At 40.4% G+C, this 18,253-nt stretch overlaps 1 protein-coding gene and 1 long non-coding RNA gene across 2 annotated transcripts in view; one reads left to right on the top strand and one right to left on the bottom strand.

The window, feature by feature from the left end:
- Positions 1-1,579: 1,579 nt before the first annotated feature.
- On the bottom strand, positions 1,580-2,658 carry LOC130154243 (uncharacterized). The gene is made up of 2 exons (XR_008823650.1): positions 2,569-2,658; positions 1,580-1,915 (listed from the first exon to the last, which is right to left on the bottom strand). It is a non-coding gene; the product is annotated as an uncharacterized LOC130154243 (long non-coding RNA).
- A 1,259-nt stretch (positions 2,659-3,917) lies between these two features.
- Positions 3,918-18,253, top strand: part of DNAH7 (dynein axonemal heavy chain 7) — a 111,788-nt gene continuing 97,452 nt past the window's right edge. The window contains exons 1-10 of the mRNA XM_056350144.1: positions 3,918-4,034; positions 7,944-8,009; positions 8,471-8,579; positions 8,686-8,839; positions 9,204-9,297; positions 10,553-10,733; positions 11,619-11,691; positions 13,744-13,869; positions 15,222-15,341; positions 16,847-17,030. Of these exons, the coding sequence (XP_056206119.1) occupies positions 4,020-4,034; positions 7,944-8,009; positions 8,471-8,579; positions 8,686-8,839; positions 9,204-9,297; positions 10,553-10,733; positions 11,619-11,691; positions 13,744-13,869; positions 15,222-15,341; positions 16,847-17,030 (1,122 nt within the window). The 5' untranslated portion in view covers positions 3,918-4,019. The remainder of the gene's footprint in view (positions 4,035-7,943; positions 8,010-8,470; positions 8,580-8,685; positions 8,840-9,203; positions 9,298-10,552; positions 10,734-11,618; positions 11,692-13,743; positions 13,870-15,221; positions 15,342-16,846; positions 17,031-18,253) is intronic.

Below are 18,253 nucleotides of genomic sequence, written 5' to 3' on the forward strand. Positions count from 1 at the left end.
TGTAAGGAAACTTAAATGGCACATTTGTGACTTATTAACTCTTAGGGCACTGATTTTACATTTGTTTCATTTTCAAGTAGATGGCTGGATTTAAAAAAACAGTTTTTCTTTAGAAGGGGAATTACACTCAAAAGAGGTGGTAAACCCTTGTGGCCTGGATAATAGGTTTTCCTACAAAGGCGCATTTAATTGACAAAATGAAAGCTTGCTTCTTGTCAGAAATGCACAAACGGGCTTTCTTTTTAGTGAAAGAAATAGTGCACTTGTGCTTGGTTTGGTGTCGCTTGCAGCACTGAGTTCAGAAATTATCTCAATATTTAAGTTTCCTGCATTGAAGGTTCTTACCAGGAATGCTGCCTCGTTTCTGGATTACTATTTTTTAAGACCTCTAGAAAACACACTGTTCTGTTTAACACTAGTAGGAATTTGAGACAGCTTGACATTTCTGTCTTTTCAAAAGGCTTCCGAAGGAAGGAGAGGTTAGAAAAATATATCATCTTGATAACAGCTCCCCATCTTCTTACCAGGGCAGTCGTGCTCGTACTTTTGCCAAGTAAGGTAAGTTACAGCCCTGACAGTAAACAAGGGCTCCTTTTTCTTTTTTAAACCAGCACCGACAGGTGCTCAAGCTTGTTCGAATATTCTTTGGGAGTGGCTGGGAGGAAGAAATAAGCACACAGGTTGTGGCCTGTAACCTGCTGTGTTTCCCTTGACACAGCTGAACCCAGATCTCTTCACTGTTTTTAAAGATCTTTTCCATGTTCCATAACTGTAGGACTGTGTTGTACCTCTGTGCTGTTACTGTGGTGGCTGTTTTGAAACAATTTGCAAAGTTATCGTTCCATGCTGGGCAGTAGTTCTGTTGTGGTATGTGTGGAAGTCTCACCTTCTTATAGCGCAGCATGTTTCTGATGAAGATTTTTTTTTTTTTTTACAAGCAGTATGTAAATAATTATTGCTCTTCTTTTAGGGAAGCAAATACTATTGTATTTGTGTTTTTAATTTGATTTTCAGGCATTAATATTATTCTGCACTCAGGAGATGTGCGTAACGAGACCTGACTTAATAAAGATCATAAAAAAAACAACAACCCAACTTCTTTCAAATAGGGGAAAATTTTCTAGTATTTAATAGGAATTACTTCTTACTTATAAACCCACTACTTATATTTGTGCTTCCATATTGTTGGCAAAACCAAGATACACAAGGAAAAACACAGAGACCTGGTTTTGTCTTTAAAAAAATTTTTGAACTGAAAAATGTATGCTCCCCCTGCTCCCCGAAACCTTGCCTGAAGTGTAATTTCTTGCTGTTTCTGGTGGGTTGGAACGTTAAATTCATTACCTTTTTGAAATGATCATTTAACTGCATTTTAAGTGCTGTCAAAAATTCAAGTCCTGCCTGTGAACATAACAGTGTAAGTATCAATTCTTGGTTTAAAACCCTTAAATTTGAATTTTGATGACAAAAACTTTTCTTTTACAGAAATCATTACCAATTACCAATCATTATAAATTTCCCCACTGTTAGAAGCCCCTGTGAGAAAGCTTTGCTTGATTCATTAAAGTTCTTTACAATATGAGAGAGATTACTGGGTTTATGTACAACTATACTGAGTTCATGAAGGGTAAATGTGAAAGAACTTATTTATATATATATGCATATATATTTCATTTTTTAAAAAAGAGACAAAAGAGATTCTAGATGGAGTACAAGAAAAGGACGTATGTGGGGGGTAGTTTCCAGTATGTGCTCTCGGTGTGCAGCTGAGACGGCCGTAACTGCTGGAGTGATTTAGGAAGACAGCTTTGAGGGATGGGTTGCAGGCATTGCAGAAGCTGCGATTCCATTGCATTCAAACATCTTGTTCCGTTTTCATGCCAGTTGATGTTTTTCAGTCTGTCATCTGAAACCTCTGGGGAAGAAAAAAACCCTTTCCTGAATTTATTTTTAAAGCAATACTCAGATCCTGAGAATTTTCATTTTTGTACACACAGGCATTATTAATATTTCTTGTACTTTCAAACATTATTTATTTGCTCTAATCAAAACCTAGAAAGCATGCCAGTAAGTACTTTGGTTAAAAACTGAAGGATCACTTTTTTCGCATTAGAAGGAAACATCTGGTCAGTAAAACACTTCACTGTACATAGTGTTTTGGCTTAAGTTTTGTTAATTCCATGGACTAAACCACATTGTTACCTACTTTTGCCTCTGAAGGGAGAAAGAAATGTATTCCTGATTAATGGCCCACCAGAACTGAACTGAGGCATCAAGGTGGAATAAATACCTCATGTCACTGACTCAGAAAATGAAAAGTTAGTGATAAAAATGTCAGCTATGGCCTTATTTCCTTCCTGTACTTAGTTTTACTGCATCGCTGACCCTTTTTTGTTGCACTGATGTGCCAGTCTTGGCTAAACTTACTCTAGAACAATGTATGAACTGTGTGATAGTCAATGCCTACGCTCTATTGACTTTGTCTTGTCACGATGAATTTTTTTTAAAGTCTGCTCCATTTTTTAAATTGCATTTAGTACAGTTCTAAAACAGATGTCGAGTACTTACTTTATATCGGTGTGTGCTCCCTTCTTCATCCTTTCACCATTTTATTCGTTTGATCTCATTTTTATCTCTGAAGTTAGATTTAGATTGTTATGTTAGCTATGACTATGGGATTTCAGATGGAAGTGAGATGTTAACCAAACACAGGAAGGCAAAAAATCTTGAGTTTTAAACCATTTTTTTTTCTGCTGTGTCCTCCTGTGGCCTTGTCAATGCTGATTAAAATCAGCTGGTATTGTTATGTAAATAAATTGTGTTTAACTGATCACTGCAGGAAAAGAATGAAATGCAGGAAAAAAGGGATAAAATAAACAGCAACATAGAAGTTCTAGTTCTCTGTAAGAAGGAATGTCCTTCTGATAGGGAAAAACACTATCTATACAAGAATTTATTTTGTCTGTAGCTTTTGTATTATTGGCAACCTAACTGTGTCTTTCCTCCCCTGAGGAGTACAAGCAGGTGTGCTTTTTGCAGTTTCCTCATCAGAACGCGACCAAATGAAATGCTGCTTTTGAGGAAAAGGAATCGTGACGCCCAGCAGCGTGGCGATGTGTGCTGAATGTGCTGCAGCCCTCTGTGGATATGGTTTCTAACGGGAACGGTTCGGTGCTAAACGGCGCGGGTTTCCCCTTGCATGTCTCCGGCCGGGCTGTTGCACATCAGAGCTGGCGCAGCTGGTCTGCACTCCCGAAGGTACGCGGAGTGCCAGGGGATTCCTCTTTGCAGAACCAAAACCAGGCTGGATCCTGCTGCAGAAAATGCACTGGGAAGTCCAGGTGCTGTTGAGTGTTCTGCAGCTGGACAAAGCAGAAGTACCCCGCGGGTTCTTGGTCTGTGCCATTTTAACAACAAAGGGAGGTTATGTGTAAAACTCGGTCCGTGGACTGTTGGAAGGCTCCGCGCGCAGTTCGGGAGGCTGGTACAGGCCTGCAGCAGCGCCCATTTACGGGGTTCTCCAGCAGGCGCGCCCCGTCCGTGCTGCCTGGGGGGTGGCAGCGCCGTGTGTCAGCGACCCCGCCAGCCCCGCCGTTACCCGGCACGGCGCGGGGGGGGGCGGGCTGCCGGCCGGCGGGGCGCGGAGCAGCAGCGGGGCGCCCCACGCACAGCCACCCTGCTGCCCCGGTTCCCGCGGGGCACGGCGCTGCCCGCTGGCAGTCTCAGTGCGGGGGCAGCAAGCTGAACTCGGGGTGTAGCTGCAAATACATTGCAACGGCACAGCTCTTTGCTCCCTGCGACAGCGGAGCGGCGCGCACAGGTGCAGCCCGATCGCCGCTGGTTACCTTGGGCGGGCGGCCTCGCTGCGGGCTGCCCCGGCGCGGCCGGGCTGTGCTGCGGGGGGCTCGGCCCCGGGCGTTCCCGCGCCCCGGAGCGGCTGTGCCGGGCCGTGCCGTGCCGCCGCGCGCGTGGCGCTGCCAGGTAACGGCGCGTCCCGCCGCGGCCTGGCCCGCGCAGCCATGGGCACCGAGCAGGTACGGCGGGGGATCCCCGGGGGGCCAGCGCAGAGCGGGGCGCTGGGCCGGTGGGCCCGCTGGGGGGGGGCGGAGAGGGAGGGAGAGCGCCGGCCTGGCTGAGTGTGTGTAGGGGGGGAGCGCCCGGCCGGCTGAGGGGGGGGCGGCGGGGCCGCGCGGCTCCTCACGGAGAAGGGGGGAGAGCGGGGCGCCGGGGCGCGCTGGGCGGGCGGGGGGCTGCTCTGGCGTGAGGGGTGCCGGTTTCCCCGCAGGCGCTGCCGACGAGCGCGCAGGGAGCCGCGATGGCGGGCCCCGCACCCCCGAGGGCTCCGTGCCCTGCGAGCGGCCCCGGCGCCCCCTGCCCCCCGCCGGCCCCTCAGGAGCGGGGCAGCGCGGCCCAGCTGTGAGCTGGCTTGGTGCAAAATGCGGCATCGGAAGCCCTCTCCTTATTTATTTATTTTTATTTTTTTTTTTTTGGGGGGGGGTGTTGGTGTTGGTGTTTGATTTTTTAAACATGAAGCGTCCTACTTTCCAGAAGCGCAGAAAGCTTACATGCTGAAGGCAGATGCCACCAGAAGCTTCTAGCTGCAAATGTGGCTTTAAATCACCGGGCATTAACCGATACTAGTTTGTATTATTTCTCTGATGGCCTGATCAAGGTGTAGTTGGTTGATGTAATTCCAGGGAAGAGTTTGCCCTCTTAAGCCATGTTCGTTTGTTTGTGAGTCAGTCTTACTCTTTCACTCACCCTAGGTTTTGATGTCCTCATTCGGATCTGTTTTGCTCTAAACAAAGTATGTGAGATATTTTAAGTGAAATAATTCAGTAACTTCCTCCAGTGAGTTAAAAGTTCACCAACTTCACGTGTTTCTGCTTGAGGTGCTGATTAGTGGGTGTGAGTTGGCTGCTCATAAGTATCCGATAGTCCTCGCCACCCAGCACTCTTCTTTTTAGTACATGTTATTGCCAGTAGTGAGTTTGCAGTACAGTATTTTAAAATATTCCTACTGTCACCAGGGGAACTGGTTTCAACATGTGAGTTTATCAGTATCGCAGCTCAGAGGTACAAGTTGTGGTGCTGAATTTTTCAACAGAAGATCTAATCAAAACTGTGTGGCGTTGTATGTGAAGATAAGGTGTAGTCTTAGCCATTTTTATAGCCCCATTATTTGTACAAATGCCCAGGTTTCTGTTATTTGTTCCTAACGAGGAATCCTAGGAATTAAGACTGTGGACCTTGTGACTGAGGGAACTAGATAATACTCTTCCAAGCATTCAGTTCTATTTTCTCCTATAGAAAAGTGGTTTTGTTTGTTGTTGTTTGTTTTGGTTTGGTTTTTTTGGTCATTTGTTTGTTTGGCTGGTTGGTTTGGTTTGTTTTGATTTGGTTTGTTTGGTTTTCTTCCCCATCCCACTCGCCATCTGCTCCAGCATCTGGGCTGGAGGAGCAGCGAGCTGTACGGTGCAGCCTCCTTACGTGAGACACGGGGAACACGGCGTGTCTGTAGCACAGTTCAGACCCACCCAGGGTGGGTTTGCGGAGCCGGCTCCGGCCCAGCAGCCATAAGGCTGGTGCCAAACCAGAGTCCATCAGATCGCATGAAGAGTCTGAGGGAACAGCCCGGCGGTCAGCTTGGAGAAGGTGGCGGAGGAGTGTAGTTACTGTCTTCCAGTGCCTGAACTAGGGAGAAAATGGTGCTAGATCCCTCCTGGTGCTGTGCAGCAGCAGGAGGAGAGGCAATGCTCTCAAGTTGCAGGGAGGGGAGCTGTGACAAGGCATGGCAACCACGTTCTTCGCCCTGAGGTGATGAAGCCGGGGAGAAGGTTGCCTGGGGAGGTAGTGCCAGCTGGCCAGGGCCCTGTGCAAGCTGACCTAGCTTTGTGTAGCTGGTGCTGCTGTGCGGAGGAGAGCGGATCATCACAGCCACAGTTCTGCTGATTTTTCTTCGTGACTCTGCCGCGGGCAGTTTGTACAAAGCTGTGTCCAAAGCAGTCCAAACGCTGCCCATAGGCTGCGCTGCACCCTGCGGCCTTTCCGCCTTGGTAGGCAGCAGCTTGGCGATGCGGCGTGGGTACGCTGCTGGGAAGTGTGTCTGTGCTGGCGTTAGAAAAGACTGGGAGCTGTTACATGGTCTGTGGTGAGAAACTTTTTGCAGCTGAATATGTTAGACTACAGAGAAGTAAATGGCCTTGTATTTTCCCAGTGACCGTTCCAATTACCAGACAAAAAGCAAGCTTGTCAAGTAAACCTGTATTGGTTATAATCCTGCTTTTCTCTCATTTATGCAGAAGTGATCGTCTGTGTCACTGCAGGCTGTGAGACTGGTGCGGGTGTTAGAATGTCAAGGTGTGAAAAATCTTGCACATGGGCTGTGCCTCACTGGAAGATGGACTGTCGAGAGCATGAAATGAGGGACTGAAAGAGAGGTGGTTATGGTGGCAAGGTCTTCAGTTGCCTGTTCTGTGATTGCCAAAAAGCTAGACTAAAAATACCAAAACTGGCCTGCTTGGTGTTTAGAGTACTTTAATTTACCAGGCATTTTGTTCTCAGTTTAAGGGGAAGCCAGATGCATTTGATTTCATTTGAGGAGAGAAAGGGGGAGGATTGATCTTTTGTTCATTAAAAGAGTAGTGCTGTTGATTTTGAAACAAGATACTTAAAACCTTTTGTTGTATGACCTTCTTGCAGTAGTGGTAGTCAGGGAGTTTCATGGAGTTTTTCCCATCATGTTCAGGGGAATAACTCCTTGGAGCTGGAATGAGTTTGCTCCCCTTTCACAAATGGGATCGCAAATTAGTTTATGAAGACATTGCTAACAACTGATAATGTATGTCTCTACATATTTTATCACTGTCAAATTCCTGTATTTTGAAGGTGGCTTTCTTTGGAGCCTGATTAGATTTTTGGCTCGCTGAGGAATTGCCAGACTTCATTCTTGACTGCAAAATCTATGTAGATAGTTAAGTGCCTACAACTTGTGTGAGTTTTACACCACAGCAACTGTACAGAAAATGATGGCAAACCCATTTTGTTTAAGGGTAGCTGAAGTCTGCACAGACTTTCTGTGCTTTGTGTCTTTCATCAGTTACAGTCTGCATAAGGCACAAAGCAGAAAGAGAATGGCTGTAGCGTAGTCGTGCAGTGTTAGATATTTTGGTTGGATTTGATTTTATTTGTTGGGGTTTTTTCAAAACGTGTTTATGTTTGGGTTTTTTAATGTTTTTAACATTTAACAAAACATGTTACATGGAAAGAGGCAGTGTGGGCAGTGCCAGGGGTACTGGTGGTGGTGTGAAACCAAGGAGAAATAAGCAGCCAAAGGCAGTTGTGTTAGAGCCAAATTTTACAACTAGATTGTCTCGTTTGTTCATAGGAAGGCGCTGTACCCTGCTGAAGTGTGCTAGCCAGCATCCTGGGCATGGTCAGGGATGCTTTTGGACAAACAGCTTTGATGTCTCATGCTGAGGGATCAGCATTGTGGAAAAGCAAATAATACTGGACACTCTTAAATGAAAGTTTATGGGTTAGAAAAAAAAAGGGGGCCATTTTGTGTTTTAAAAAACGTTGACTGAAGAATGGGAATCGATAAATTACTTGTTTTTTTGTATTACTTGATGGTATCTTGTAATGCTGTAATGTATATTTTGCCCAAAAGGTAACAGAAATGCTTCCCAGCCTAAAATTAATTTTTCAGAGCTATGAATTTACAAAGGTATTTGAGAAAGTTGAATTCTACGTGGAAGCACTCTAGGAAGAACAGGGAAAGTGATAGGAAATTGTATGTGTAAAAATTATTATATGAGAGAAAAATGCAGCTAGAGCAAGATTACAAGTGTATGTATTTCTTGAAGTCTAATACTAGTAGTAATCTCAATTTTCTAGTTGTGATCATTATTTTTTTTCCCCCTTTTTTCTTTTCCTTTCCTAAGCCCAGTCCAAGTGGCAAAGGGAAGCTGGCCAAGAGAACAGTGAACTTACTACCACAGTTGTCTCAGGTAGCTTTGGTGGCTTTTTTGTAAGCTTTCATTTTCAAATACGTGTCGCAGCATGGTTATGTAAAGACCATGGTCCTCATTCCAGTATATGCCGAGGTGTATATTCTCTCTCTGCACTATGTATGTATATTGCTTATGTATATTATGTCTGTATGTGGAACATTGTTTATATTTCAATATTTAGAAAACATTGAAAGTAGTGTTTGAAAATGTTTATGTGAAGTATAAAACTAGTGAGTTTATAAATATCGCATAAAAGTTTAACATGCTTCTCTCTAACGGCCTGGATATTTAGAATCTGAGGGTACTGTGTAAGTAGTAGTTCATTGTATGATTTTCATGTTGCATTATTCCTGCTGTATATTAGGCTACAGTTTCTTTGATCTACTATATTTACGAAGCCTTGAAGTGTGTGTTAGTAGCACCGACAAGTGTAGAAATAAAATAAATGTTTATTCCAGGGAAGGTGTAAACCACTATGGCAGCAGACTTGCCCTTCATTCCATCTAAGCAAAGAACAGAAAGATGACGAGGCAGATGAGTTTACTGTAGAAAATGAGTGTTCACCTGGTAAGGTTAACATTTTTAGCACTACTAAAGAAAACCTCTCAGAAACATAAAACATGTATGATACATTTGAACTTTTTTTTTTATTTCAAAATATATTTTCTGCAAGGAGAATATCTGAAGATGAGATGCAAGAGACACAAGATACAGGATTCTACAGATAATGAAGCAGGTGCTGGGCCGTCAACTTCTACATTGCAGAGCAGCAGTCATCTGAAAAAAAACCATGAAAGTTTCAGAAGTGCTCTTGTTGACATTATATTGTGAGTTTCCTCATCCTTGAATATTGTGGGTTTTATACTTTTTCATAGATGAACCAAATATTTGAATTAAATTATTTTAAGATTTTGATGATTGTAAATGGAAAATATGTATATGAGCATGAACTATATCACCAATTTTTTAAAGCTGAACATTAGCAGGTAAAATAGAAACTTGGTCACATGCTTCTGTGTTCCTTTTGAATCAGAATGTCTTGTGCTCATTGTTAAGGTTTTCCAGTTCCCTTTTTTTTTGTTGTGTTTCTTCACAACTGACATGTAGGACGGCTGTGTATTATTAATGCCAGTAAAATGTATCTGAGGAATGTGATGCATACTCTGTATTTTGTTTGGTTTTTTGTCTCAGGCAGCAGGACCTTACTGAAGAACAGCTTCCATCCCTTGACAGAACCCAGCCTGCAGGAGCAGATTCTTCTACACCAGTAGAGAAAGATACCTTGGTAGCTGAATGTATTTAGTACTGTATTAAATGAAGTTAATTTGAGTATTACTTAAAATACAATGCAAATCATTTATCGTAAATATTGTCAAGATGATTGACACAATGAGAGATGACTGATAATGACATATGCTTCCATTATTAGTTTCACACAGTATGTTATTTATCATGTTACTGTTGAGAATGGAACATTAGGAACGTGTAGATGATTCAAGGAATTATAGAATGGAATAGTAACTGGAGGATAACCGGTGTCAGAAAGCAATAAATTAATCTTTTCCACACTTCCTGAAGGTGAGAATGTTGTGCAAGGGCAGGTGCAGTGCTTTGTCTAAGCAGATAGAACCCATGAGACTATTCTCTTTGGGTTACCCTCATCTAGGGCCTAGGATGTTCTTCATTCTCATTCTGGTTTAACATACCTTGCATGACACAATTGTATGCACAATTTTGTGATTTATGTATATTTAAAACAGATTAAGTTCATTTTGGGATAAATTGACTGAAATAGATTCATGTTACTTCCTGACATTGGTAATCTTCCACTTGATATTCCGTTGTGCATTTCTATGCATCTGGGCTGATAAGTTTTTTCATGTTTCCACTGATGCTCTGAGGTTTTGTTAAGCAGATTTCACGTGCCTCTTATACAAGCAGATGTTCTTATCTGTGGTTATACATTCATATTCCGAGCAGTGCATTAGCTGTATGTTGCATGCCCACACAAAAGTCTGCAGAATGCCTGGCTTTCTTTTTGAATATGTGGTCCAGCCCCAGAGTTAATGGATAATAATGGAAGCACTGGAGTGATGAGATAGATCAATATATATTGAAAATTTATTTGAGGAAAAAGTTGGTACTGGAACAGTGCAAAGGAGGGGCATTGCACCAGAATTGTGGAACTGTAAAAGCAAAAGCAAAACAAAAGCCAGAATTCTACAACTTCTGTCCATTCTTCAATGAAATTTTTGTTATTTAGCTCTTTTCAGAGAAGTGGAATGAGGCTTATGGCACTATACTCTGGTTTTTTGTCTCCACGGAGTTTTATTGTTATTCTGCCCACTAGTGCTTGGCAGGCTGGTGAAGGTATTTACATCACATTTAGTGATGTGTATGTAATTTACAACATAAAGCAGTACTTGGTGATAAGTATGTTTATTTTTACTAAGTAAGCCTGTATCTCTAGCTAAACCTGTAGTAGCAATGGCTGTCTCATACTGGCCTTAACCGGTGCATCTTATTGTTTTATCCTGCAGAAATACCACTATTACATTTGCCATGGAATTGGTACAGCAAATGTGGCCCCAATGGATGACTCATGGCTAGATCGCATCTTAGCTTTAATTCCACAGTGCCTGAAAGTACTTGATGAAAGTATACATTCACTGACTGATGAAGTGAAAGAAGACTATCTTCTGAGTATAAAAAAGGCTATAGGTAGATTTCTAGGAGTTTACTTGTGTTTTCTCCTAAATTGCTAATATTCAGAAGTGTTTGTGGTTGAGCGCTGCTCACTGCTGAGAGCTGCCGTTGTGGAAGAGTGATATGAAAGTGCTCTCCTGCATGTTAGAGGCACATTTTAATAAAAAGAATACTTGGGTCTTCTGGTCTTTGTAATGACCTAAGATGATAATATTCATTATTTCTTGATCTTTCAACACTTTAAAAAAATATTATTTTATATATATATCCCCATTTAATAGTATAGCTTTCTTCTAAATCCTTTTTCACATATGACTAGATAGAACTGTTCTCAATGAGTTGTGTATTGGGTCATTTTGGTTGAGATATGGAGGGGCTGGAGCGTGCCAGAGCCGGGCAGCGAAGCCACTGAAGGGGTTGGGGCACAGGTCCTGGGGGGGGGCTGGGGGCACGGAGGCGGGGGGGGTGTCAGCCTGGAGAGGAGGCGGCTCAGGGGAGACCATCTCACTGTGTACAGCTGCCTGAAGGGAGGCTGCAGCGAGGTGGGGGCTGGTCTCTTCTCCCAGATAACAAGCCACAGGATGAGAGGAAAAGGCCTCAGGTTGCACCAGGGCAGGTTTAGGTTGGGTATTAGGAAAAATTTCTTCATTGAAAGGGTGGTCAAGCCTTCAGGCTGCCCAGGGAGGTGGTGGAGTCACCACCCCTGGAGGTATTTAAAAGACATGTAGACATGGTGCTCAGGGACGTGGCTGAGTGGTGCCCATGGTGCTGTTAGGTTTACGGTTGGACTTGATGATCTCAAAGGTCTTTTCCAGCCTAAATGATTCTCTGATTCTGTTCCTTCGCTAAAATTATTTTGGCTTCTTTTTTCTTTTTTTCTTTTTTAATATATTTTTTCAGTTGACTTTGTGTTTAGAGACACCAGGGCAAAAGATGAAGACAAGAAGGATATTCTTCTACCTCATCGTGCAGAGTAAGAAAATATATTGATTCAAAAACACTGACTAGAGAACAGTGGGGTAGAATAGCACGTATAGAGAACAGTCTTAGTAGTGGTAGTCGATGTCAGCCATAAATCAGACTTAATTATTACTTAAGTAAATTGAGATAATGATTATACACAGTCTGGAAAAACCCTGGAAAATGTGTCTACCTTGAAAGGTTGTTTGGATTTAGTTTTGTTTAGCAGTGCTCAACTGGTAAGAAGTCTCACAATTAATCCCACAGCCGACAGACAACCCTTGATAGAGGAGGCCAAATGCTTATGTATAAACTGCATTGTAATCTATGGAACAGTGTCATATTCTGCACAGATTTCACTGAGTCTCTCATTTACAGGTTGTGACAGTTTGGGTCAATAGATCCAGGTTTAAGAATGTAATAAATACAGACTGTTTTGATCTGAAGAGCAGTTCGGCAATATGTGGTATGAACGGTGATAGATGCCTGGCTTTTCTGGCTGAGTTTTCCAGTACGTAGCAACCTCCATACTGGAGTGGATAGACGTGGCCTTTGTTCTGAGTAATGGATTAATCTCTGTTCCATTCGCACTTGCCTTAAAAAATCTGCAGTCTACTGGAAGCAAGTATAGTGCTACTCCAGGGATCGTAGCATCTGCCCAGGGTGGGTCAGCCTGCCTAGTATCAGCTTTCCTAGAACATCATACTGTCATTCTTCCCGAGACGTGGAAGTGAAGAGGTACCTCCTCCAAAGATACAGCCAAGAACTGGGAAATAAATTTACCTTGTCGGGGAATGAAATGATACAAACACTGCAGAAGGAGAACGCTTCCACCAATACCAGCCAGGCTCAAGGGTAGCAATACTGAGTGATCTTAAAAACAGAAAAGGTTTTGTTGGAAATAGTAGTTTGAGATAGATGCTTTTAGATCTCAAATGCTAGGCATTAGAATATAGTAGAAGGGGTGGCTGTGACAGATGTTATTGAAACAATTTGCATTTTAAAAAGAGAAATCATACACGATGAATTTATTGTTACTGTATCCCCAGGGTAAGCGGCCATCCTGCATCTGATTCTTTGTAGGTCTTCCCTACCTCCTAGGACCTGCGTGGGACATCGCAGTAGCATGTGTATAAGCTTATATCACATGCTTAACGTGCAAATCCAAAAGCACAAAATTCTCCTAGCAGAATAATCATTGGGAAAACAGGTTCAGTCCATTAGCAGTATTTGAAATTTGAAACTTCATTCTAAAGAAACAATATAAGATAAAGGTGGAAAACTTTGGAATTTTTTAAATTTCCTGTAGCTACTTTTTCTGTCTCCTGTAAAATAGAGATTCTCTGAGAAATTGACACTTTTTTTATCTCGGAAACTACTTTTATGGGTGGGAGCTCATTGTGCAAATGAGAACAATAGTGTTACAAGTATATAACACATTTGTCAGGAGTGTTTTTGCTTTTCCCCTGAAGCCTAAAGGTTGCGATGTATGCTACTTAAGTGGTAGTGCTTAATATGTTAATAGTAAAATGAGACTGCCTGTAGAAAATGACAACGATTTTTAAAGCAGGAAAAGAAACACCCCACCAGAATAGTTTAATGTTTTGAAAAATTTGGAAGCAGGCCAACTGAGTTAATGAAAAGGCTCTAAATCTATGAGTCTTTACAGATTTGGAGTGATGAGCATAAACTTATATAAAATAGTACTTATTGTAGAAAATTGCTTATTAATTGACTAAATACATTATGTATGTATAATGATTTTATATGCTAAATATAAGGGACCATGAATAGGTTATGGATCTCTTAGAATTTGGTCAGTATTTCTCTCGTTATTTTTTTTTATGTAGTGGTCAGTATTTGAAGACCTTCTTTTTGGTATCTGAATAATAAGCGGAAAGTTAGATTTATCTCCTGAATTCTGTGCTTTCTGGGTTGCAAAAGAATTATCTTAAAGTAAATGTATAAACATTTTGGTTCTTAGCACGGCTACTACATTCATTCTACTGTTTCTTACTGGTTTTGTGATTGTTTTTTGGTGGTGGTTTGTTGTTTTTTTTTTTAGACTAGAAGTAGTGCCAAAACTTTGGAACAAGTCTTTCTTGTCAGCATGCAGTTACGTGAAAGAAAATTTGCATGCAATAAATCCTTTAATGCTTGCTGTTCTGAACTTATGGGAGACCTCATTTAAGTAAGTGTTATTTGTATCTCTTAGGTTTCAGCTGCTCAGTGATTTCAGAACCTATGTAGGGAAATAATGGATGATGACATCTAAAGATTTCCAAGTTACTGTGTTGAATTGGGACTGCTACGATACATCTACCTGAACACTGGTCATGGATATGATGGCACTGTTTGACAGCCCTTATCCCAAATAGATTTGTCTGTGTTCTCTCCTCATGCTTCGAAGAGTTTCTGCTGACTGTTTCTCCATAGAGGTCAAGCTTTTCTATCTGTACATCCCCAGAAATCACATGGAACACTTTGCCATCTTCATGTCTTTTGATATCTAGGCAGTTTTAAGCAAGAAGCTGAACATGAAAGTTCAATAGTTCAGCTGTTTTGTACTTGATTATTTTTTTAGAGCGTGGGTGAAATGCCATTTGGACTTGGCAGTTTGTGATTTTGATTTTTGGTTTGTTTTTTTTCTACAGTCTCTGGCAAGTTTCTTCTGACATATTTGAAAAAATTATTTATTTGTGGAAATGAGTTCCATTTCTCAATCTTTCTTGCTTTTAGTATGGTCCCTTAATCTGTTCAGATATGACACCTTTCTTTTTTTTCTTCAGTCTTTCTCAGGTCATGAGTATTCAAAACAATCTGTCTCCCGAGAAAAGAAGGGTTACTGTCTTGCATAGCAAGGCATTTATGTCTTTTACCTTACTAACAAGAGAAAAAGCCATTAGATGAGCTATTTTCTGCTTCCCAGAGTAGACCAAACTGGTTGCTTGTTTCTTGGCTGGTGGTACAAAAGAGAATGAACTGACCTGTCCAGGCCAAGTGCCATAACAAGTTACAGGGAGTGGTTTGTTTTATTTTTAAATTTTTGTTGTATCTGCTAAGTGGGAGATGAAATTCAGCCAATGGCTTTTAAAAAAAATTTAACTGAAAATTATTTTGAAACTAGGTTTAGGTGGTTATTCATTTATTTTTACGTTATTTTGTAGTATTTGTAGAAATCCGTCCAGTCCTAGAAAGCAATGATATTTAATACATTCAGAATTTTTAATGTTTGATCCTATATATAATGCATATCGTATACACAGACTCTGATTCTGAAAACAGTTATTAATATGCCTAAATGTAGTAATTACTACTTCAGTTTAAGACCATGCATACAGACGGCACTGCAGTGGTTATATTTGGTTGCTCTGAAACAATAGGAAATAATTTCTGAAAATAACATTATTTTAAAGTGTTGTAAGATATGTTTAAAAACACTTTGAAATGCGAAATATGAAAAAAGTTTAATGAAAACAGAAGAATGAAAAACAAGATACGGTGAATATGCTCCTGAAATATTCATGTTACATTCTGTTTCAGAACTTTACGCCTTTTTGATACAGAAATATTTCACAGTAAACAAGAAGCGGAGGACCTCACATTTTTCCAGAATAAAGTCATGAAGGAAATTGAAAAATCCAAAGAGATTCTATCTAAGAAGTATGATTCGCTGTATCATATTTTTTAAGTTACAGGGAAATATTTAACTTTTTTTCCCACTGTTTTTGAAACTGAACGTTCTGGAGAAAGGAAAAATGTCCCATTTTAATAATATGTGTTAAAGTAAGAGATGCAATGTTGTGAAATTGAGGCCTGTGAATGAAAGCTGCTGTGTAAATATTGAGCATGTTGTCATGATTTGTGCAGTTTTCTTATTCTGAATTTTGGTGTGATATATTTTGTTCACTTCCTAGAGGGACAGTAACAATGTATGTGTGTTAGTCTGACAGAAGCTTTTGTTTTGTGGACTCAGTTGTGCTGGATAAATGAGAAAATACCATTTAATACGATCAATTATTTATGACATTTTAGAATATAAACTGTGATATAACTTATTAGATAATAAGACTTTCCCCATCCCTACTTCACACAAAGGAAGTGTCTCATGGATAGGAAGATTAACCTCATGTCACTTCACTAGCAGTATCTCTGCAGACCATGTATTGATGAATTTCTGTTTGTATAGTCTCAGTTTTGCAGCTGCTTCTGAGAACAGAATCATCTGAAAAATGCTGCATTAATGAGATCTGTTGACTTCAGAGATTATGATTAAGATTTTTAAAAGTGTTTGGATATCATAATTTTTATATATTCAGTCAGGTATTTTAAAAGAAAAAAGGCAGTTTTCTTGGTAGCGGACTCAGTAAGCTGCCATTAAGTTTTCAAATAAAGCATCAAAATTGCTAGGTCTTTTTTAGGTATTTGTGGCCAAACACAATGTGTATTATTTGTATGCATCTGATCTTTCTTTAACTTAAAATGCTTGATTTCTGCAGTTAAGTATTACTGCATTTTTACTATTTCAAGTTTTAGTCAAGTAAAACAACTGTCAAGACAGCTATATTCTCAAATACTTGTTTTTTCATGTTATTAACCTTGAAGGCTTTTATTTCTGCACTTGTCCATGGTTCTGTTATGTATGGCCTTTATTGCTTTCAAGTGTTTTTCTTCCAGACCCTTAAAATACCTTTCTGCTGTTAACTGAAGGCTGCACTTCTGTGCTTTCTTTTGATTTCACGGACATGCCAGAGTCAATTTTATTTTGGTTAAGGGCAACTGGGCAGAATTCCCTTTGGATTGCTTTCACATCTTAATATCCGCTGAGGTTGCAAGGGTGCATAATGCACTGCACAACCCCTGGGACTGGAGTGTGCTGCCTGTGAAGCCTTTCTGGCCTGTGAAACAGGAGATGAAGATAGCAGACTTGTCTATCATAATACCTGGTGTTTTAAGTATGGTTTCATGATAATAAAAATACTTTCAGAGACAAAATTCCTTAGAGTTTCAAGATACTACCATATGACTTACTTAAGGTATAGTTTCCTAAGTATACTGCAGCATCTTCTGACTGCATGTAATATAAGCATTTACAGCAATTAACTTAAAAGCACAGATTTATTAATGCTAATCACTTGAAAAGCTTAAAAATATTGTATTTTTTTCAGGTGGTTTCCAGAAGTGCAGAAAATCTTTTACCAAGGTAATAAGCGAAAACAAGTACCCAGCCATGCCAGCATTGCTAAACTAGAGTCTTTCTTCAATTGTGCTGCCACTTTAATGACTCATCAACTGCAACATTTACTTCTACATTCGATTCAAGACTTCACAGATTTAATTGTTCAACCTGCAGTAAGTAGTCTTTAATATGCATGCTAGCAGCATTGTTTATCCATGTATGTACAAGTCATTTCCTGTTTATTTCGCTTATTTTGAAAAAAATAATAGAAAAGAAGGTACGAACTTTGCTGGCAGATGCTTTCTGGAAGAAAAGGAATAGTGTTTTAGGAATGCATTATTTATTAAGTAGAATTAAAATAACTTTTTTTTTTTCATGTAAGAAGGGGAATATCAACATATTTTAAATCTGGTGTCCTCAAGAGCACACTGCTGTCAGGCATACAGTAGAAATGCATTAATGTGAAGGCTGTTTGCATCTACTAGCGCGCTCTCTGTAATACCCGTCTTTGAGGAAGTTTTATCTTCTCTCTCCTGTTGGGAGTTAGCTACTACATGCTTTGTCGGGATGGTTCTGGGCAGGGGGGGAAAGGTAAAAAAGGAGGAGTTTCTCCTTTGCACTCACATAACGTCTACTGTAGAGGTAAATATTTCTTGATGTTTGATATCTTGGAGTGCATCTGGATCAGCATTTTGTTAGTACAGCCTTGCCATCAAATATCCACAGAACTCTGGCTCCAGGTAATATTGATGAAAAAATAGGCAGAGAATGTAAGGAAGTAAGGAATCATGTTGTGGAGGCAGAGTATATATTTTTCATTCCCGCTCCCCTGTAATTGCATTGTCTACTTCTGAGTTAAGTAAGCTGTGATGTCTACAATAGTATTTTCTGTTAGTATTAGTAATTGGTATGTATTTTCTAGTCTTACCTTTCCTAATAGCTATCCTGTGCTGCCTAGTAGCGATAAATTGCTTCCTCACATTTCCAAATCAAATTTTTCTGTAGTTAGAATATGTTAGCAGATATGGAAAAGTTACATGAGCCAGATTAAAAATATGATAAAAAAACAAATTATGCCGCAAAGGACAAAAGCATATACAATTATTTTTTTTAATACATGGGACTCCATACTGCATATATAACCTTCATAATACTCAATTTTAGTAATCAAATTCTTGTTTAGCAAATAGAATTGGATGTAACACTTTATTTTTTTAAGGTTAGTAGATTGATAGTGACTGTTCTGGATGATGAATACAGGTACTGCTGTACACATAATAATTTACGTATTGCTATGTTTGTGAGCGCTACTACTGTAAAGCTACTCTGCTTCAGTCTACGCAGAAAAAACTTACAAAAGTTGTTTGCTGGTGTATAGAAGATGCCTCTCGTGCCT

This window comes from Falco biarmicus, chromosome 8 (genome assembly GCF_023638135.1).
Source record: "Falco biarmicus isolate bFalBia1 chromosome 8, bFalBia1.pri, whole genome shotgun sequence".
NCBI lineage: Eukaryota > Metazoa > Chordata > Aves > Falconiformes > Falconidae > Falco > Falco biarmicus.